At 33.9% G+C, this 23,035-nt stretch overlaps 5 protein-coding genes across 9 annotated transcripts in view; 4 read left to right on the forward strand and 1 right to left on the reverse strand.

The window, feature by feature from the left end:
* LOC139529863 (carboxy-terminal kinesin 2-like) overlaps window positions 1-11,575 on the reverse strand; it is a 28,918-nt gene extending 17,343 nt beyond the window's left edge. For 2 of the 4 annotated variants that reach the window (XM_071325802.1, XM_071325801.1), the window contains exon 1: window positions 11,449-11,496. In XM_071325802.1, the coding sequence (XP_071181903.1) occupies window positions 11,449-11,481 (33 nt within the window). In that variant the 5' untranslated portion in view covers window positions 11,482-11,496. Of the gene's footprint in view, window positions 1-11,448 lie in introns of all 4 variants that reach the window. The other 2 variants (XM_071325804.1, XM_071325803.1) reach the window with 2 other exon arrangements.
* On the forward strand, window positions 7,627-10,983 carry LOC139482499 (piggyBac transposable element-derived protein 4-like). Its single transcript, XM_071266413.1, has 6 exons — window positions 7,627-7,760; window positions 8,090-8,434; window positions 8,754-8,954; window positions 9,435-9,716; window positions 10,015-10,196; window positions 10,583-10,983. Exons 1-6 carry the CDS (start codon window positions 7,627-7,629, stop codon window positions 10,915-10,917), a joined length of 1,479 nt encoding a protein of 492 aa, XP_071122514.1. The 3' UTR covers window positions 10,918-10,983.
* Window positions 11,576-13,359: 1,784 nt separating the features above from the next.
* Window positions 13,360-14,130, forward strand: LOC139482939 (homeobox protein zampogna-like). Its single transcript, XM_071266968.1, has one exon. It carries the CDS (start codon window positions 13,360-13,362, stop codon window positions 14,095-14,097), a length of 738 nt encoding a protein of 245 aa, XP_071123069.1. The 3' UTR covers window positions 14,098-14,130.
* A 3,710-nt stretch (window positions 14,131-17,840) lies between these two features.
* Window positions 17,841-18,578, forward strand: LOC139482940 (homeobox protein zampogna-like). Its single transcript, XM_071266969.1, has one exon. It carries the CDS (start codon window positions 17,841-17,843, stop codon window positions 18,576-18,578), a length of 738 nt encoding a protein of 245 aa, XP_071123070.1.
* Window positions 18,579-20,274: 1,696 nt separating this feature from the next.
* Window positions 20,275-23,035, forward strand: part of LOC139529875 (dynein axonemal intermediate chain 7-like) — a 33,588-nt gene continuing 30,827 nt past the window's right edge. Inside the window, exon 1 of one of the 2 annotated variants that reach the window (XM_071325816.1) lies at window positions 20,275-20,346. In XM_071325816.1, coding sequence (XP_071181917.1) covers window positions 20,344-20,346 — 3 coding nt within the window. In that variant the 5' untranslated portion in view covers window positions 20,275-20,343. The remainder of the gene's footprint in view (window positions 20,347-23,035) is intronic. The other variant, XM_071325815.1, reaches the window with a different exon arrangement.

Genomic DNA, 23,035 nt, shown 5'->3' on the forward strand with positions numbered 1-23,035 from the left:
GGTCATTTTTCCATTTGGAATCAATATTCTTCTGTCAGTTGTTCCAGTCATGCGCCCGAAGTTATAATTGTAAAAATACAGATTTCGGCCATAACTGGTCTGTTTCTGTTGATTCCTGCCTTTGATCCATAGGAAGTAAAATCATTTTCATGGCAGAGGAAGATTTGGTTTAATTTTTTTAATTTTAACGTCACTTTAATCCAACGCCATTGGGCTACATTATATTTCGTGGTGGCCTGTTTTCTTGGTCGAGAAAGCCTGAGTGCCTGGAGATAAGAAAACTCACAATCCTTGTCAATTAAGATTTGAGTCGACTGGCTAGTGATTACAGTAGTAACTACTTAGACCACTCCGCCTCAGAGGCCCCCTGATGAACAAAAAGATGAACAAACCGATGAACATAATGCCCATAAATGGGACATACATTGTAAAAACGAGAAACATTTATATAGTTACATGTATGAGGATGGTAATGGGGGTACCTTCATGACGAACAACAGTAAAAATTCTTACCAAATAACGTTAATGGTTATTTTTGGGTGAAAGCAATAAAATGAACACTGTCTTTTAGACGATGACAAAATTAAGTGATTTTGAAGAATCACGTTAATTTTTTTCCAAAAATAACGATAACGATAATTTTCTAAGACCTTTGACAAATCACAGTAAAATTTTTACCAATCTGACGGTAATGGTAGCCGAACATTACTGTTTGACGCCCACCGGTATAGGGCATTACTACCCTCATGTATGAACCAAATCGTTGTAATTTTTGAGTTAACAATGACATTAACCCTTTCGGCGCAAAAACGACATTTTTGTCGTTTACCGCTAGCACGCCAAAACGACATTTTTGTCGCTTTTTTAGTAGAAACCACAAAGCATTAAAAACATACATAAAAAACTTCATTTGACTTCCGAAACCATATAAGGTTTAAAGAAAAATAATCGACTTTGTTCTGTGTTTCAAGAATAAAAATAAAAGTCTCAAATACATATTGAATTTTGGTGTTGAAAACTATTTTTTCTGTGATAATGTGCAAATTTTTACATAATCTATACTCCAATTATAAACTTTGTATGCCTTTATTTATTAAGTTAACTGAATGAAATTAGTTCACATGGTTGACTTAAAAAAATACAGTTGTTATCTTATTTTTAAATTGTAACGTTTATCTGAATGACGTCATCAAAACTGGTGCTGTGTGTGACGTTTGTGTGTATAAAAGTGGCAGGTACTTCACTGGAAACGTTTTGCAGTAAAACCATTTATCTTTTACCGATTTTTACAATGTGAAGTGTTACAGATCGAAAATCATTCGATAATTGGTAACACAGTTTGCTGTTTGTAAATATATTAAATAAAACTGTTTGTTCAAATTTAGAAGGTTAGCTCGGCAGCTATAGTCGGTAGAATCCGGGAATATCTCTTTTTGAATGCACTCTTTTACCCATCATATTTCTTGAGAAATTTACCCATTTTGGGTTGGCTTAAACATAGGTTTACTTCACTAGTATTAAAACAATCAATTAAAGTTATAACTTATAAGGAATAATTTTGACAATGCCGGTCTAAGAAGATAATTTCTGCGAAAACCAAATCAAACCCGGATTTTTTTGATTGATCATTCTAATACTTAAATACGGCATACAATCTGCATACTCCACCTTATGTGTACTGTACATCCGTCTCACTTTGTAGTCAATTCAATATGTTAGAATACATATTCAACTTTTAGTTAAGGTCGTGTTTTTATTTACCCATCACTTACTGAGTATTTTTGGATTTAGTTTTGTCCTTTGTTACTGTGCTGGTTTTTATTTTTTTTGTGCTTGGTCCAATTTTGACAAGTCAAGCTCTTTTTAAAAGCTTTTCGTTATTTATCCTAATGTTAAACTGGTACCCGACAATTCTAGATTGGAGGAGGGAATTAACGACTACAAAAATTTACTGATTATTCCAAAGCTAGGAAGAAGCCTTTGGCAAAGTTGTCGTATCACATACACTTTCTTTTCATGTTTTTTTTTTCGATCCTGCAATACTTAAACATGCATGTCGTGATTATCTCATTTTAAGTGTTTCACATTGAATTATATAGTGACCAATCGTGCATACAAGGAGAGAGGTAAAATATACCAAAGAGATAATCAAACTCACAAGTCGAAAACAATCTAACAATGTCATGGCAAAACACTAAAACTGCCCAAAAGACAAGTTAAAGGCAGCAAAGAATACTAAAGACTGAGCAACATTAACCCAACCAAAAACTGGGGGAGATCATATATACATAACTATTGTCGAAGGCAGTACGCCGACGACCCGTAGTTTATAGCCTTGTTCTGATGACTGTGGTGGCTATATGTGTCTCATTTGTAAACCATACTACAGATATCATAACTTTCAGATATCATAACGGACTCTTTCAAAAATAATACTGGTGCCAAAAGAAAATTCTGAATTATTTATTTTAACAAACATAATTGTTCAACAACAGCTAAAGAATAAACAATATATAAACACGGACGGCAGTGCATGATTCTATAAAAATTACATACAAGCTTATACTATAGTACTGACAATTCAAACCCAACACACGCAATTGATATACGAACTTGTTTATATACAGAAGTTAGCATGTAGATCAGTCCATCTGATTCATTAATATTATTACACTATTGTCATCATTTTGAATCCAGTTTTTTTTCGTTACTAGGAAAGATTAAACAAGACTCCAATCTAGCTACTTCGTATGACTATAACATAAAACCAGATGCTCCGCAGGGCGTAGCTTTATACGACCGCAGAGGTTGAACCCTGAACGTTTGGGGCAAGTATGGACACAACATTCAAGCCGGATTCAGCTCTAAATTTGGATTGTGATTAAATAGTTGACACAGCATAGGTTTCTGACACAGAATGAATGTGTTCTAATGAACTTAAAATTTTTGTTTTCTCTTAGAGCAATTCACTATGCTGTTGAATATTAATCCTCTCAAAAAAATGTTTGAAGAAATTTTCTTTTTTATTTATGAAATTTCAAATGAGAAAAATTGAACCCAATTTTTTTAATCACATCCCCCTTTCCCTTATTCCAAAACTAATCTCAATTAAAATTTCTAATGGAGTTTGCAACAATAACTACTCATTTAAATACATCATAAAATATTAAGATGTAAAAAAACTGCTTGGTATCACTGAATGGTAAAGATTATTTTAATTTATCAGTTGGTAGTAAAAAGTGAATATACATTGTATATTGTATATAACAAAGATTTAAGTTGATTCTGGACAAAGAAAGATAACTCCAATTAAAAAAAAATCTTGCTATTGCACAATATTTTGCAATTAGATGTTTCTTGCTTACTATTCTGGACAAAGAAAGATAACTCTAATTAAAAAAAAATTTGCTATTTCACAATATTGTGCAATTAGATATTTCTTGCCATTGCGCAATACTGTGCAATTGAAAAGACTTGCTATTGCACAATACTTAATATAATAATTTTAGATCCTGATTTGGACCAACTTGAAAACTGGGCCCATAATAAAAAATCTAAGTACATTTTTGGATTCAGCATATCAAAGAACCCCAAGATTTCAATTTTTGTTAAAATCAGACTAAGTTTAATTTTGGACCCTTTGGACTTTAGTGTAGACCAATTTGAAAACAGGACCAAAAATGAAGAATCTACATACACAGTTAGATTTGGTATATCAAAGAACCCCATTTATACAATTTTTGATGAAATCAAACAAAGTTTAATTTTGGACCCCGATTTGGACCAACTTGAAAACTGGGCCAATAATCAAGAATCTAAGTACATTTTTAGATTCAGCATATCAAAGAACCTAACTGATTCATTTTTTGTCAAAATCAAACTAAGTTTAATTTTGGACCCTTTGGACCTTAATGTAGACCAATTTGAAAACGGGACCAAAAGTTAAGAATCTACATACACAGTCATGACAGTTAGATTCGGCATATCAAAGAACCCCAATTATTCAATTTTGATGAAATCAAACAAAGTTTAATTTTGGACCCTTTGGGCCCCTTATTCTGTTGGGACCAAAACTCCCAAAATCAATACCAACCTTCCTTTTATGGTCATAAACCTTGTGTTTAAATTTCATAGATTTCTATTTACTTATACTAACGTTATGGTGCGAAAACCAAGAAAAATGCTTATTTGGGTCCCTTTTTGGCCCCTAATTCCTAAACTGTTGGGACCTAAACTCCCAAAATCAATACCAACCTTCCTTTTGTAGTCATTAACATTGTGTTTAAATTTCATTGATTTCTATTTACTTAAACTAAAGTTATTGTGCGAAAACCAAGAAAAATGCTTATTTGGGTCCCTTTTTGGCCCCTAATTCCTAAACTGTTGGGACCTAAACTCCCAAAATCAGTACCAACCTTCCTTTTGTAGTCATTAACATTGTGTTTAAATTTCATTGATTTCTATTTACTTAAACTAAAGTTATTGTGCGAAAACCAAGAAAATGCTTATTTGGGCCCTTTTTTGGCCCCTAATTCCTAAAATGTTGGGACCAAAACTCCCAAAATCAATACCAACCTTCCTTTTGTGGTCATAAACCTTGTGTTAAAATTTCATAGATTTCCATTCACTTTTACTAAAGTTAGAGTGCGAAAACTAAAAGTATTCGGACGACGACGACGACGACGCAGAAGACGACGACGACGACGCAGAAGACGACGACGACGCAGACGACGACGCCAACGTGATAGCAATATACGACGAAATATTTTTCAAATTTTGCAGTTGTATAAAAAGATCAAGATATAATCAAATAGAGCTATGGAAAAGAGTTAAAAATATAAAAACATATTATGAGGCATCTCTTGTGATTCTAAGACAAGTGTTTTTTTAATTTTCCGTTTGGTTTAATACTGGAAAATAAAGGGTCGTCTAAAATTGCGTATTATCTTCTATCTAACTGGATGGGATATGAATGACAACATTTTAACCCGGGGCAATTGATCTGTGTCAGTCATCGGCGATGTTTTCCACTCATGCCTTCAGGAGAGTTGTTTTATTGTCTCAGTCGTTGTTTTCGATAGTATTTGAGTGGGGTTTTTTTAATGTCCAAGCGATTGCGTTCGTTGATATCAGACTGCTATATTTTGATTTAGGAAATGAATGATATAGCAAATACTGGTAGTCTGGAATAAATTTATTAACAGCCAATTTATACTTTTGCTTTTAGTGTTTGAAATATCGTATAATGCATATGTCCGACTATCTTCTTTTCAGACAGTAATTTGACCTCTATATATCTTTGTTAATTTGTTTGTGTCCTGGAGTGTCATTTTCAAGTCTCATTTACACCGAGTCTGGATCTCTTTTTAAAATTGAGCTTGTGATTATATTTGTGCATGTTTCAAATCAAATTCAAAACTTATAGAATCAATCACAGTCAAAAGGAAAGTACGTCGTCCGTAATTATGATTGGAGTAAACTATTGGTACCAACATTTACCTCTTTTATTTCAAACTTCAACCTTACCGTGTACATGTACTAGTTTAAACAAAAATAGACATACATCATAATGTAGGAATCTATGAAAGAAAATAGTTCAAGCATTTGGGGCTATGTCGATTTTAACGAAATACCTAAAGAAACTCTTGCCAATAGAATTTGTCTTTACGATTAGATAGTTTCTCCTCATTTTCTGCGGAAATCACACCTATGAAAAAGGGATCTACATCAGATTATCGATGTCAAAGATCGCAACAAGAAACATAAAATATTTTTATCGACAGAACCCGTTTAATGACTGAGGTTAAGTCGGACTTGTATTTAGCACATGCAGCATAGGACCTATAATTGTGTTTTTTACTGATATTAAGTTCATAACATTTTATAGAAATAGTATCTGTAAAAATCAGTTTACACCATTAAAAGGTCAAGTGAACCACAGATATTAATACATTAAATTGAGACATCAAGTGTTGCATAAAAAAATAAATAATTAGTGAAATTATGAAAATTTGCATGCCGTTGACAAGTAAAATATTGATTGACTTGAATATCAAAAAAAAACCAGTTTAGGATAAATTTATAAAAAAAAGAAGCAAAATAAATGCTAAATGTTCACTATTAAATATACTGGTCTAGTCAGAAAAGGGACATTCCTCAAAACCAAATAGGCAAATCAAAATGAAAGATAAGTCACACAATTGTTAAGTTAAAGCAAACTTATTTCAGATTATACGTTATCGGATAAGTATTGTTGTATATTTATGAAATGTTTTCCGCTTAACTATTTTTTACTCAATTATTTGAGACTTATGATGGTTGAATTATTACAATGTTATTTACTTGTATCCCTAATATTGTGGTGATATGAAAAGATCTGCAAAGTGTTAAGTCGAACTCTTCATCGATGGTGCTTTAGAAAAAAAACCCAGACCCGCGCTAAGTATGAAGAAACTGAGAACACTGCTCGTTTTTTTAATCATTTGATGATATCAAATCTTACATATGATGATGCTTCATAGAGGGGCGTAAAGAGAGGGGGTAACTGAAAGAAGGAAGGCGAAATAAAGTTGCCATTTCACGATGAACGAACAATTAAAAATTCTTGCACGTTGATTTTTTTACCGATTTCACAAAACACGGTGAATAATGAACCTTTTTCACGGCTGCACGTGAAATAAAAATAGCAAAACATGTTACACGAAAATAACCCTTTACCACCCTTTTAATATCAAAATACAGTAATTGAGCTATATTTTCTTCAATATGTTTTCACTGTTAATAATATTTATGCTATAAGAATCTTCATTCATTTCCATATTGTCGGGTTTTTTTAATAGTATTCTAGAAAAGAATAAAAATATCTTCAAATTTTAGCCCGAAAATTAAGCAAAAATCCCTGAACATAGAATTTACGCATAGTTTGCTACGTGTACTCAAGTTAATTCAAAGGTCACCAGAGATTTGGGAAATTTCCCCGAATGTATGGGATGTCCAATTAATCGATTAACGAGGAAACGTGCATGTGCTTGTACGGTAATGTGTTGACGTTACGCTACGTATCATTTTAGTAACGTCATTGAAATATGTATGGCAACGTAACCATGTGAAAAAACAACGTCTCGGCGCTCAAAGGGTTAACAAACATTTTGACAACCACTGAACTCTAGATTTATATATAACTCTAGGTAAAATCTATAAAATTATAAAGGTCATGTAGAGTGTAATTTTTTAGTTCTTTATGATGAACATATACTATATACTCGGTGCTTTTATCGTGTGTCACTGTTAGCTTATACTATAGCTATGAGTATGGTCCATGTCTATGCCATAGCATAGGTTTGGGTTTTTTTAACCCTTTCGGTGCCAAAGCGACATATATGTCGTTTGGGGGTTGACTGCCGAAGCGACAAATATGTCGTTTGGGGGTTGACTGCCGATGCGACATATATGTCGTTTAATTGGTTTTAATAAAACAATCATATTTTATTTCTTTTTGTCTTTTATGCTTTTGATATTCTTATATAATATATACATTGTTGTTTTGAATTCATTATGACGTAATACGTTAAGTATATATGACGTCATAAATGTCAAAAGATCGTCTGTACTGTTCCCGACATAGCTATGGAAGACAGTGACGGTGACATAACAGACATAGTAACTTCGGGCGACGAAGATTCTGACGATGCTGATGTTGAAATGCCAGACAATGCTGCAAGACAGCCTAACCCTTGGTTTTCTGTGGTAGACAAAGAAACGTTTGAGCTAGACGTTAATCATGATATCGCATTGTAGATGAAACAAATAGGTACATTATTGGTTTTATATGTTTCAAATTATAACGTTCTTAATTTTCTTTAAATGTATATTTATATATTTCCGTAATATAATTGCGGTCTACAAATCAATTTTCAAAGTATTCTAATAATTAAATAACGCTCCAAAAGATAGCAAAGACATTTTTTCACAATATTAATTTAAAAGTTCTTGCTACCCTCCCACCCACCCCCCCCCCCCCCCCCCCCATTCCAACAAAAACACCAGTAATCCTGTATATCTAATAACATATAACTGGTTTTGTCAACAGGTATGCCAACCAGTGCCAAACTACAGAGAATCCAACAAGACATGCCAGATCAAACGAATGGTCACCAGTTAGATATGCTGAGATGAGAGCCTTTATTGGTCTTGTTCTCGCGATGGGTATCGTAAAGAAATCCTCCATTGAAAGCTATTGGGAAGCGTCTGGTATCTCTGAAACCCCAAATTTCAGGGATGTGATGTCCAGAAATAGATTTCAGGCAATACTGAGATATCTGCATTGCAGCAACAATACAACAGCAGTTCCAAGAGGTCAGCCAGGATACGACCCCCTCCACAAGATAAATCCAGTTGTTGAATTCTTCAATGAAGTGTTCGAACTTAATTATAGGTAAATGTCAACTCAAATATAGAAATATACACAAGTCATTACGCGGTCATGTTTCCATGTTAAAAATAAACATAATTTATTGCTGGAACTGAGACGAATTTTGTCCTAATCATATTTTCCACTGCATACTAACTGTCATTGATTTAACACTGGTACCTCTTGTTTCGGGAAAGATAAGAGTAAAAAAAATCAATGTAATAAAAATTGTACAATCTGGTTTTGTCGTTCATTATGAAATTCTAAAATATACATATTATTTTTTAATGTATTTTTTTTTTAATTGAGACAAGACTTGTAAATAGATTTTACGGATTTTCAGACTATCTCAAAACATAGTTGGGGATGAGAGAATAGTTGGTTTCAAAGGGCGTCATGTTTTGAAACAATACATTTCAAACAAGAAGGCACACAGATGGGGAGCAAAGTTGTTCGTCTTAGCTGAATCCAGAACAGGTTATACCCATCAGATAAATGTGTACAAAGGGAAACGAAATACAGAACGCCATCCCAATGGACAAGGGTAAGTGAAAAAAAGGGGGTGGTAACTCTGGATTTTCAGGTTTAGCGAAAATGCCAAAATAATATCGGCGAGATAATTTTTATGAAAATACCTTATCGGAAAAGAACACGAAAAATATTACTTTAATTGACTCAAATTAACATGATTGTTTCTGTAAATCGATGGCGACTGTATTGCGAATGAATATGACAATCCATGAAAGTAGACCAAAATTTACGCACATCTCCAGGTTTATACAGGGTATAACTTAATGACGCTGTTAATTAAGAAATGACTACTTCTTATAATCAAGTAAGGCCGAATATAAGACACGCATATTTAACATTTTGACTTGATAAAAAGTTCTAATTCTTACCTATTTCTAGCTAATCGTTTCATTTTGTTATTGTCGGTTTTCCTTTTATTTTTTTTCGTCATGATTATACATGCAATATTTGTGACTGGACAAACACTCAATCAATCAATCAATTTTTTTTATAGATATAAATCGGTAATGGATTTAGTACATCCTCATTTTGGCAAAAACCATCATGTAACTATGGATAATTGGTTTTCATCACCTAAACTGATGAACGACCTAAGGAACCGGGGAACGTATGCAACAGGAACTGTAATAGCAAGACGGAAGGGCTTACCTGCAAGTTTTAAAACAGCTCGGCTCCCCAAAGGAAGTGTTGTTGTTAAATCACAGAGAGATCTTTTGGCTATTTTGTACGTAGATCGGAGAAATGTGACTTTCCTGACAACAAGTGAAAATGCACGGTAAGTTTCTTGTTTTTCAACCCAGCTTTGTCCGATAGGCCAATCCCTATATAATTTGAACGTACTTCAGCCCGGTATATAATTTGACAATACTTGACTTTTAAAATAAAAAGTTATTAAAATACAACGTTGTCAAAAAATACTTACATCGTGGAATATATGAAATACTTTCTTACACAATGTCAAAATTAACTATACAACAAAGTATACAAGCTTGAAGTAACAGTCATGGCTAATAAAATTATAATATCACCAAAGTAAACATACAATAAAACAAGTCTTACTTAATACTTTTCAGAACTGTGCGAAAAGTTAATAGTAAAGGTAGAGTTGTGTCTGCTCCAAGTGTTGTCCACAAATACAACCAGACCATGGGCGGTGTCGATCTTGGGGATCAGCTTTTGCTTAAATTTGAGCCACAATTTAAAGGTGTGAAACTCTGGAGAAAAATTCTCTTCAACCTTCTTACTACAGCTACAGGTATGTCTCATCTTAAACATTTGCAAGCTTTTTTAGTTGTCAATTCAAAGCCTAACTAAAAGACTATGTGCTTATGTTCAGTTGCAAATATTTCATGCATTGCCTAGAACAAGGATAAGTTGATATAAGTACCACGTATGATTTTTTTCACTCGTTACCCGTTATCATTTCTAATCTAATTACAAGTATATAGCTTACTGTTTTGTGTGAGCTAATGCTCCGTGTTGAAGGCCGTACTTTGACCTATAATTGTTAACTTTTTATACACTGACTTGGATGGAGAGTTGTCTCTTTGGCACTTATACCACATCTTCTTATTTATATATATGTATATAATAGATTTGCACGGACTTAAACAAATAAACTTGCACTTAATATTTTTTCAGTAAATGCATATATATGCTACAGAAACTGTTTTCTTGTCCAGAGGAAATTAGACCATGTGAAATTTCAAAACGCAGTAGTTCGTGGTTTGATCGGGGATTTTAGAGGAGGCAACAGAAGGAGGGGGAGAAGACCAGACAACATTCCTATTGCAAATGCAATAAGGATGCATTTTCTTGATGTTATTCCTGATGGCAAGAGGCGAAAATGTGTTAAGTGTTCAGGTTATAACAAGTACAGGAAATCCCGTATATCAACATGGTGTTCTGTATGTGGCGTGGGTCTTTGTGTTGGTCGATGTTTCAGAGAGTTTCATTCATATGGACAGGAAGAGTAAACAGTTGAATTTTGAAATATTATTCATGTAAAATACAGTGCAATAATAAAGGATCTTTTAAAAAGATTTCATGTTGTATTAAACAAATGAGTTAAAAAAAGTCAAGGATTTTTTTTTTTCGCTGAAAATTCTTTTGTGTTCTCTAAAAGTTAAAAGAAAAACAAAAAAGATTTATGATTATTTCAAAGCGAAGAAATATTTTTAAAACATTTCTGTGTTTGTTGGTCCTCATTTCATGAAATTCTGTCAACGAACGACTTCGTTTTGATCTTTTGAAAACACGAGTTTTTGTATAAACTTTTGACGTTTTCACAACGACGGCGGCGATATTTTATTTTTATTTGGCTGTAGAACGTCACTCGGTGAAATCTTTATGGTGACGTTTCTAACGTCGGGAATTTGAATTCGGCACCGAAAGGGTTAAACAGTCACTATAATTTTATCCAGTTCATGGTGAGTGACAGACTTTTTTGTTAACTTGGAGGAATTAAATTGAATTAAATACTGCAAAACTCGATTATAAGCTAAAACGTTAACACAATGCACAAGCACCTGATCTTCCATTCTAAGTATTTTCAAAATACGAGCCAAACACTGTCGATTATTAAATTGGTTTCCATTGGTGCATTTTAAAGGAACATCTGTAATGCGCCCTTTCATTGGTTTTTATGAAAATCTCTAAATACCAGAAACTTTGAACAAATACCAACGGACAGTTTTATGTGGAAATATATTACAAATCTGTTTTCTTTCTATTTGTTTGTTTTGATAAGTATGACCAAGACAGTAATGGGAAGTGATAAGGTCTGCCCGGTTTAATACTTCATTTAAAAGAATAAACAGCTTAAATATATTTATGGGACTAGTATGATTAAAATTCATTCATATTTGGCCTACTCGCATATTTGTGATATGTTCAAAAAAATAATGAAAATTATAGGTCACCGAGCATTATCTCAAGCTACAGTTTGTAACAAAACGACACAATTTTTATGGTCGATCATGCAGGTAAAAACTTAATTTATGTGATTAGAGACCCTCATTAGAAGCTTAACTAAATGCATAGAATTGTAAAATAAAATACGAGAAGATATATAGCTTTTAAGAAATGCTTTGAGAATATCAACTGAAAAGATAGGGTCACAGTTCGTTTTTTTCCCAGGTAAAATATAAAAAAGCAAAGTTATATGTAGATTCCTTCTGAAAATGCACCATTTTAGAGTTAACCGTTAGTCCCATTAAATTGACGATTATAAAACATTAAATTAGGCAAAGAAATAGACGCTTATAAAAATATTGATATAACCAGAGACATATATAATAATACATAAATCCTTATAAATTTATTCTAGTTATCTGCATTCAGAATCAAATTTTGATAATTTGAGGAAAAATCTGGACCTTAGATTTTATGTTATTTACAATCTCAGATAGCGAAAGACACCCACACTACCTTACTTCAACTTGAAGAATATTCACCAACAACTTACATCAGAAACATATATATATAATATTGATATATACCGTTGCAAGATACACTGATCTATTAAAAAAAACCTGGTATGTGAGACTGTGAAATCTTATTTAGAAGACACACGAAAGTTATTATCTTCAAACTGAGCGAGATCAGCCCAGAAGTTAAAAAGGGTGCTTCTTTTTGTAGATTTAGAACTTTGAACACAAAATTTCCTATCGAAATTGTTAGATGGCAAAACATTTAGAGAGAAGATCGTATTTGTACTTTGTGCAGTTCCGGTGATATTGGCGACGAGGTCCATTATATTTTAGAATGCTCGGCAATAGACGATAGTAGAAATTTGCTACTAAAGCATCCTTTTGTAAACAGACCAAATATTTCAAAATGTCAAGGTCTAATGAATAGTAGCAACCCGTCACAATCTGTGCAAGTTTATAAGAATTATTATTAAATGCCTAGAATCCACTTTATGTCTCTACATCTGTATTTTAAATGTATACTATGTTGATTTATTTGTATATTTCTCTGTACCATGATTTTACTTTGGTTACGAGAATAAAGATACATACAATAGTTTAAATAATAAAAATCATTATATTTCATTCGCAAACTTGACTAATATAGTAAAAACTTATTAATCACTTTGTTGGCTTGGATGACATAATCATTTAACAAAAAGAATGATTCAAAATCGTTAAATTATTTGACAACATTAATTAGCGTCACTGATTAATCAAGTAGGCTTGGAATAGTTAATTGTAATTGAATATATACAAACCAGTGAAGTGTGGTGGTTGGACTTGAATGACAGTCGTTGATACCAATAAGCTGACGTCTGAATTGTTTTGATAAGAACCATTATGATTCATTATAAGTTGTCAACTTTGGTAAGTATAAAACAGGCAAGATGGCAAGTGCACTCATTATCAAAGTGTCTTCGAACAGTTAACAACTTATATAAATCAATGGCTTATCAACAGAATGCACCATCCAAGATGTCCTTCAGCATTGAAGAACTGTCCAAGAGCAGCAGGGTCCCAGAGACCATCATTACTGATGCAGTTGTCAACCATATCCACGACATCTATCTACCAAACAGCAGCCAGTCATGTACAGCAGATATAAAGCTTTCTCTTGCCAACTCAGCTCAACGTACTCAATACAAGAGGAAACGACAAGACTCATTACATTCTGATGACAACAGCTTCAGCTCAACAGACTCATCATCAAGAGATTGTATTTCACCTGGTTCATGCTCAGACGATTCAGACAAGTCCGACCAACCAAAGAAGAGAGGCAGAACTTCCTACACAAACTCACAACTGTTAGAACTAGAAAGATACTACAGTAACAGCAAATACCTCCAGATTGAAGATCGACCAGTGCTTGCCAAGAAACTCAAACTCAGCCAACATAAGATTAAATGGTGGTTTCAGAATCGAAGAATGAAAGAAAAGCGTCACATCAAGAGTACAAGCTACAACGGTTCACCAGAGTTATCACAGTTTGTTGGTGTAGGTAAACCTGGTTCCCGAATGATTACAACAATGGAATCAAATGGTAACTTCAGTCAGCAGTCATACTCACCATTTCCTATGGTCTCGCCTCATACGTATGGCATGTCACCGTTTGTGTATCCTGGTTATAGTCAGCAGTTCTACGGCAGCGTATTTCCACAGGCAGTGCAACATAACAGGAGTTGATGATTTGAAATCAACATTAACACTAAAACACTACATGTGCTTCAACTTTGTTAAACAAAAAATTATGTATGTATTTATTTGTTATACTTATTTTGTTATTGATGTAAATAAATGTAAAGTAGTATATCTTTTGTCTTACGTGTTTTGTTGGGTTTATCAAAGCAATAATGAAACACACAAGAGTTAAGACTCTTCTTTATAAAACATTGCACTTGTGTGTCGACAATTTTTAAGTATTGCCTCTTCCCAGGACTGAGACATACCTAGAGGTACCATGGTGACGATTTTATTTTTGTTAGCCGATAGAATTCGAAGCACTATTAGAAATAAAAGGAGACATTTTGTATACTTCGATGAGACAGCACCCGAAAAAAATGCAAACCAACTTACATTATTGATTTTCAACCATGTATGGGTGTTAAATTTACTATATACTCAACTCTATCTCCCACATGTTTATGTAAAGTAAAATTAAATCAAAAATTCTATTGCAAATGCCTACTTTAACTCAACTTCCTAACATAACAGCACCAGACTAAAAAATCATAATTAAAGACCACGATTGACAAGGTGCCTGAAACAAGCGGCTGCCACAGGAGCATGCAATAGGGTTGAACAAATTTATTCTTGTTCTATTAACTCTGCCGTCCAAACATAATCTCGATCAGTTGCAGAAAGTAAATTATATAAAAATACATTATAATTATATCATTTGAAAAGAGAAAGCATGTAACTTTGTAGTTACAGTTTTCTAATATGCGTATATACCATGTGTAGCATTGTATTTGTCTTAAGTTCAACTTGACTCAACTTTCCCTTTTGCATGAAATATATATTTTTTATCATCTATATGTTTATTAAACCGAAATCAAAGGGACATTCAAAACTATTTCAGTCGTAGAAAAGCCGACAACGCAATAGCAATAACTATAAACTACTTAATGACGAACAAATCCATAAAAAAAATTCACAACGTAGAAAACTTAAAATTGACACTTAAAATTGACCAACACGAACCCCACCAAAATTGGGAAATAACTCTTTTGCTCTATGGTCGGGTTGTTGTTTCTTTTACATATTCCACATTTCCATTCTCAATTTTATTCGTCTTTTTATGCAAGATTAGCATTTGTCTTTATAACTTATGGATGTGCATTTATAATAAATTACAGTTGTTTATTGAAGTTTATCACGAAGAGTCGTATTAACAAACTAGAAGCTGTCTTATTTATAAACTGCATGTGTCGTATTTACAAACTAAGGCTGAAGAGCCTGTATGTGTCGTATTTACAAACTAAGGCTGAAGAGCCTGCATGTGTCGTATTTACAAACTAGAGGCGCTGAAGATCCTGCATGTGTCGTATTAACAAACTAGAGGCTGAAGAGCCTGCATGTGTCGTATTGACAAACTAGAGTCTGAAGAGCCTGTATGTTTCGTATTTAAAAACTAGAGTCTGAAGAGCCTGAATGTGTCGTATTTACAAACTAGAGACTCAAGAGCCTGCATGTGTCGTATTTACAAACTAAAGGCTGTAGAGCCTGTATGTGTCGTATTTACAAACTAGAGACTGAAGAGCCTGTATGTGTCTTATTAACAAACTAGAGACTGGAGAAACTGCATGTGTCGTATTTACAAACTAAGGCTGAAGAGCCTGTATGTGTCGTATTCACAAACTAGAGGCTGAAGAGCCTGCATGTGTCGTATTAACAAACTAGAGGCTGAAGAGCCTGTATGTGTCGTATTTACAAACTAGAGACTGAAGAGCCTGTATGTTTCGTATTTAAAAACTAGAGTCTGAAGAGCCTGTGTGTGTCGTATTTACAAACTAGAGACTCAAGAGCCTGCATGTGTCGTATTTACAAACTAAAGGCTGTAGAGCCTGTATGTGTCGTATTTACAGACTAGAGACTGAAGAGCCTGTATGTGTCTTATTAACAAACTAGAGACTGGAGAGCCTGTATGTTTCGTATTTACAAACTAGAGCCTGAAGAGCCTGTATGTGTCGTATTTACAAACTAGAGACTGAAGAGCCTGTATATGTCGTATTTACAAACTAGAGACTGAAGAGCCTGTATGTGTCGTGTTTACAAACTAGAGTCTGAAGAGCCTGTATATTTCGTATTTACAAAATAGAGACTGAAGAGCCTGTGTGTGTCGTATTTACAAACTAGAGACTGAAGAGCCTGCATGTGTCGTATTTTCAAACTAGAGACTAAAGAGCCTGCATGTGTCGTATTTACAAACTAGAGACTGAAGAGCCTGTATGTTTTGTATTTACAAACTAGAGACTGAAGAGCCTGTATGTGTCGTATTTACAAACTAGAGGCTCAAGAGCTTGCATGTGTCGTTTTTACAAACTAGAGTCTGAAGAGCCTGTATGTGTCGTATTTACAAACAAGAGGCTGAAGAGCCTGTATGTGTCGCTACCATGTGTCGTGTTTACAAACAAAAGGCACTAGTGAGCCTGTATCGCTTACCTATAAAGTCGTTTATTAAAACTAGAGGCCACAGAGCGTTGGCGTTGTTCGCCTTGGTCTGTGAATCTTCAACAATAGACATCCAACATTGAAAACCGGAATATAATTTATGACAAAAATTTCTTATCTGTTATTCTTGTATTACTGATTATAATGTTTCTGTTTATAGCTTTAAATTATTTTCATTGGATTTTGCCCAACACACTTAACGAATATAAAAATCTTCATATATATAAAAGAAAAGTCTACTAATGACTTTTTAAAAATTTCACCTACTAGTATTTGATTATCTAATACACAAAAATGAAACATTAAAGGGTAATAACTCCAATAAGAAATCGACTGAGACACAGTGAACATTTTACACTTTTGATTAGAAGGCACGTTCAAACAAACGAAATAATGGTTATCAGGACAACAACACAACATTTTGAATTACAAGCCTAAAAATGATTTATTCATAAATTGTATTTAAAAACGGATTTTGATAAATGAGCCGGTCTCTTTTCATGAACGTTTTACTAGTGCTAATAAAACATTTGTTTCTGGTCAGGACTATCGGGTTTGTTGATAATCTTGAAGACTGCCTAAGTTTCGATAAAATTCTTGCTTTGGTTCGGCAGAATGTTTCTTTCATTTTTTCGATAATAACACAAAATTCGTATATACATGTATACGTTCCCGCTTGTTTCGGTGCATGCATGGTATCTGTGAGGATGTTATTAAAAAAAAAGGAAATAGGATCGTTAAATACGAATAGTGACAATTTTCTTAGTTTATATAATCATTTGATTATGCTCTCAAACCATCATGGTTTCCGCAATATTTGATGAAAATTTAAACAGTAGATTTTTTTAAAACGTTTTGAAAAAGTTGCTCATGTTCAAATAATAAAAATAATATATATTATTTCATTTACAAACTTGGCTTGTGAATACATATAAATCAGTTTGTTGGCTTGGATGACATAATGATCTAACAAATAGAAATGATTTAAAATCGTAAAATTGTTTGACATAATTAATTAGCGTCAATCAAATAAACTTGGAATAGTTAATTTTAATTGAATATTGAAGTGTGTTGGTTGGCCATGAATGACAGTGAGTCGTTGATCCCAATAAGCTGACTTCTAAATTGTTTTGATAACAATCGTCACGACTCGTTTTCAGTTGTCAACTTAGATAAGTATAAAAGAGACAAAGTGACAAGTGCACTCATTGTCAAAGTGTCTTCGAACAGTTAACAACTATACATAACATACAAAGATGGCTAATCAACAGAACGCACTATCCAAGATGTCCTTCAGCATAGTAGAACTGTCAAAGAGCAGCAGGGTCTCAGATCCCCTCTTTACTGATGCAGTTGTCAACCATATCCACGACATATATCTGCCAAACAACAGCCAGTCATGTACAGCAGATATAAAGCTTTCTCTTGCCAACTCAGCTCAACGTACTCAATACAAGAGGAAACGCCATGACTCATTACATTCTGATGACAACAGCTTCAGCTCAACAGACTCATCATCAAGAGATTGTATTTCACCTGGTTCATGCTCAGACGATTCAGACAAGTCCGACCAGCCAAAGAAGAGAGTCAGAACTACCTACACAAACTCACAACTGATGGAACTAGAAAGATACTACAGTAACAGCAAATATCTCCAGCTTGAAGATCGACCAGTGCTTGCCAAGAAACTCAAACTCAGCCAACATAAGATTAAATGGTGGTTCCAGAATCGAAGGATGAAAGAAAAGCGTCACATCAAGAGTACAAGCTTCAACAGTTCACCAGAGTTATCACAGTTTGTTGGTGTAGGTAAACCTGGTTCCCGAATGATTACAACAATGGAAACAAATGGTAACATCAGTCAGCAGTCATACTCACCATTCCCGATGATCTCACCTTATACACATGGAATGTCACCGTTTATGTATCCTGGTTATAATCAGCAGTTCTACGGCTGTGTATTTCCACAGGCAGTGCAACATAACAGGAGTTGATGATTTGAAATGGCATCATTAACACTACAACACTATATCACGGTGCTTCAACTTTGTTAAACTATATTATTTTTTTTTGTTATACATGTACTTATTTTGTTAATGATGTAAATAAATGTAAAGTATGGTATATCTTTTGACTTACGTGTTTTGCTTTTTTGATGAAATATTGCCAAACAAAATAGAAGGCTCTTGCATAAAATTATTTCACTTTGTGCTTTGTGGTGTAATTTATACGAGTAATGTATTACCTCTTTCTATAAAAAGATGTGGTATAATTGCCAATGAGACAACACCCCACCAGAGTCCAAATGACATAGGAAAATGCTTAGTTAACGACTACAGGGAACGGTACGGCCTTCAACAATGAGCAAAACCAATGTTACATAGTCAGCTAAAAAAGGGCATGAAATGAAAAGTAAAACAATTCAAACGAGTAAAACAGAGGCATGACTAGAAGTGCGATGAAGATTTTTAGTGTGTCAATAGAATTCCACGGTCTATTAGACATAAAATGAAAATTTACCACAGTGTCCAACTCTAGGTCGCACCTGAGTCTAAAAGCCAAAAAAAGGCTATACGATAGCTTCATTAACACAAACGCAAACATATCAACAAACAATAAAATTAAAGACCATAATGTGCGAGGCACTTATATCAGGCACGTATGGGTTATTTGTTATTTTTCTGTTATCTCGGCCGTCCACACTCAATCTTGATCATGTTGTATACCGCGTGATGTATATAAATAACATAAATAACTAATATGGTAAGTACAGGGAATGCATTTAACCTTGTAATTACAGTATATAACAACAACAACCTGGCGAGTATACCGGCAAACACACATACAAGAATGTTTTCGGTTACTGGAAACAAACGCAAAGATCTTCACCTGCTGATATGAAATCACACCGCCATACACCATATATATCATGGAATTGCCTTCATGAAGCTGTAGATTTCATAAAGCAACACCACAAACAATGCTTAGAAAAGATTTCTGATAGAAACAATTAAGTCTTGTGTCAAAATATAAATTATTTCAGATTAGTGTTCCCTTTAAAAAAGACTGACATTGTCATATTTTTCATTAAATGATTCAAGCTCGTAGCTACATTTACATCAAAACGCCTGGGTGTACACAAGAGTGGTTTTTTTTGGGGGAAAAAACATATTCAGTTTTTTGTTGTTTTTTTTGCGTTGTGGTAATTACCATTTAAAAGTTTTTTGGTAAGCAAGAGGTTTGCGTCATCAATAATTTCAAATTCATGGTTCAAGCTTGATTTATAGCTACCGATTTATATTCTATAATCATATCAATATAAGCGATTAAAGTATTTATCCAATATATGCCATCTTCCAGGTATCCCTGACCGATGACTCTAAAACACCATTTAAACAAATCGTTTTAAAATTCGTTGATCTCCCCCAAAGCTTCAAATTTTGTGCTGAATAGTTTAAAAATGATGAATAATATGATATACATTTTCTGACATTCTTATAAAAAAAAATTGATTCGGGCACCTGTTAATTTAAATTTCCCGCCATATAAACTAGATGTTGCAAAATAAATTTACCGAAAGTAGCGATTAGTATTATTTTGATCTTATTATAAAGAAATAAATCATCATATTGATAAAAGTTATTAAAATCTATATAATGGATTTAATGTAAAAAAATATTGTACGTCGTAAAATACAAACTTTGCGATAGACGCCATCTTGGTTGCTAATACACATACAAAAGTTTCAGATATTTAAAAATGGTAAAGAAACAGATCTTTAAATGTTCTTTTTCACAATATTTAAAGGCTAAGACATAAAAAAAAAAAAAAAATCAACTTATTCGAATAATTGTTAGAAATGACTAGAGCCAAACTGTGTGAAACAAATCATTGTCTAAAAGATATAGCTTTTAAGAAAAAAATGCAATTCGATCATAGAAATAAACGTAAACATTGTAAAGAAGAATCTGTGGCGTAATGATGTCTCTGTGTTTATTGAATTTACCTGTAACCGGAGAGCACGAATTTCATTACAAAATTGCTTGTCTCCACCGGGACTTGAACCCGGGACCTCTGTGTTACGAGGCAGCACGCTAACCGACTGAGCTAAAGAAGTACTTCCTTAGCTCAACCGCTTACGGCTGACTAAGTATCTACTAAGTTTTTCTAAGGGAAGCAATCCCGTCACACTTCCCCCACCTCAAGAGTCATTATACTCTATAATGATGATATTTTCATCTTTTTTATATTTATATTTTAACCTGGCTAGGTAATTCTTCTAACCGTGGGTTATTCTTGTTGGGCGCCAATGTAACCGGAGAGCACGAATTTCATTACAAAATTGCTTGTCTCCACCGGGACTCGAACCCGGTACCTCTGTATTACAAGGCAGCGCGCTAACCGACTGAGCTAAAGAAGTACTTCCTTAGCTCAACCGCTTACGGCTGGTGGATTTTGCCTGCTTCACTTGCTCGGTATCACGTTCGTTCGCGCCCAATACACTTTCGCACCGTACACGTTCGCACCATGCGCGTTCGCACTCTACACGTTCTATTGTTGTTATAAATTGCTTTGGTGTAAGTAAAACATTCAAGATTTTAAATGAAAAACACAAAAGATATTAATTGTTTTTAACAGCTTGGTCCCTTTGATCTGAAACAATAAAATATAGCAATACTCTATTATAACCAAAAACATGATAAAATTTATTCAACACACAAAAAAAGAAACGTAGTCAAAATCTCACTTTATTTTTTAAAACAAGTCAATGAAATATGAATATAACAATATAAGCTCACCAAAACATGATTAAGAGTTATTCAACACAAAATAAAACCTTGACAGAATCCCAATTTATTTAGAAAGGATTAATTGTTTTTTTAATAATAACTATCCAAAACATGATTAAGATTTATTCAACACCAAAAAAAAAATGCTGTCTCACTTTATTTTGAGACAATGACAACAAATATAAGAATACACTTGCCAAAACTTGATTACAAAGCTATAGTTATTAAACACAAAATCAATTAAAATACGGCGCGAACATGTAGGGTGCCAACGGACTTTGGGTGCGAACATGTAGGGTGTGAAAGTGAAAGGGGTTGAACATGAGTGGGTGCGAATGTGAATGGGCGCGAACGGACCCAGATTCCACTTGCTCGATCATGTTGCTCATCACCTCATGTTAATGTTTGTTTCCACATAATACTAAAGTTGGCACATATGTGACATATGTGCCAACTTTAGTAAAATTTTGAACAATCAGAAACTGTGAACATGGTGAATAATGATCAGCATCAATTGGTGATTTGATGGTTGCAAATTAAGTGTAATGTCTATTTGCGACCTGTTTATAGCAAAGTGAGTAAACAGGTATTTGCAACCATCAAATCATCAATACACCTTATCGCTATTTAGTCCATTCCTGGAAAAACAGTCATTTATACAACTTCCTGTTAAGGTCACTGGCCGAAAAATGGAGGTCATCAGTAGTGAGCTGAGGGAGAAAAAACTTTAGAAAGTGATCATCAAGAAACTTTGATATAGTATGATCCTCTTTTTTCGAAATTAAAATTGAAGTAAAAAAATATTTTGTTTGAAGTATTTACTGTAGTTTAAACAGGTCTCATTAAAAAGTATCATGCATGGTGAATTGTTTAAACAGGGTCCCAGATAGCTTCAACTGGATGAAAAAGTTGTGTAATTTTAGAACTTATCCGGAATCAGGGGTTAAAAAATCCACTAGCCCGACGCCCGGGACTAGATCATTTACGCCTCGGGCAATTAAAATGTGTAATTCGATATGCTCGACATACTAGTAACAAAAAAATATTGACGTTTCCAAAATAGAAAGTGAAAAATCCTTTCATCACTATTTTATGTGAGCCATTTCGATTCAATTAAGTCATCCAGGATTCCAAGAATTTGAACTGGTTTGTACAGGTCCTGTTGTACATATTTTAAAATTTGAAGAAATAACTCCGGCATGTCTGGGCGGCCTGGTATCATGTGTTGATTGCAATTCTCGTACTTTAAATATCGATTTCTCATATCATGGCTTGGGGTATTGTACATTGCTTATCGTGCCGAGATTTTCAATTAACGGTATTTGGGGGTATGATGTATTGATTGGTATTGACCTGTCTTGTTGCACAGCTCTTGAGCACGAAACCATGCAACAAAATATTTCTTAATATTTTAGTACGGGAACCCCAGGAACTTCGTCAGTTTCAACACGAAAAACGGTAGATGAAGGGAGTAACGAGGCTGAAAATTCATCCCCCAAAACTGCTAAATACGATAGGGAAAAGCCGCGGAAAAAATAATAGTGTCCAGGACAGCAGTGCTGTCAAGTCTTTAGTGCGAGACTCAAACACGTTTATGCTTATTTTGTGGCATTTTCCTTTGATCTATTGTTTTTTTCTCTTTGATCTTTACAATTTGGCCA

Source organism: Mytilus edulis, chromosome 7 (genome assembly GCF_963676685.1).
Source record: "Mytilus edulis chromosome 7, xbMytEdul2.2, whole genome shotgun sequence".
NCBI classification, from domain to species: Eukaryota; Metazoa; Mollusca; class Bivalvia; order Mytilida; family Mytilidae; genus Mytilus; species Mytilus edulis.

Excerpts from the sequence above, each read along its gene's own strand:
- LOC139482499 (XM_071266413.1), top strand. The coding sequence starts at position 7,627 with ATGGAAGACAGTGACGGTGACATAACAGACATAGTAACTTCGGGCGAC. Across the intron at positions 8,955-9,434 it reads CGCCATCCCAATGGACAAGG|ATATAAATCGGTAATGGATT; the intron begins GTAAGTGAAAAA and ends TTTTTTTTATAG. Across the intron at positions 10,197-10,582 it reads CCTTCTTACTACAGCTACAG|TAAATGCATATATATGCTAC; the intron begins GTATGTCTCATC and ends ATATTTTTTCAG.
- LOC139482939 (XM_071266968.1), top strand. The coding sequence starts at position 13,360 with ATGGCTTATCAACAGAATGCACCATCCAAGATGTCCTTCAGCATTGAA.
- LOC139482940 (XM_071266969.1), top strand. The coding sequence starts at position 17,841 with ATGGCTAATCAACAGAACGCACTATCCAAGATGTCCTTCAGCATAGTA.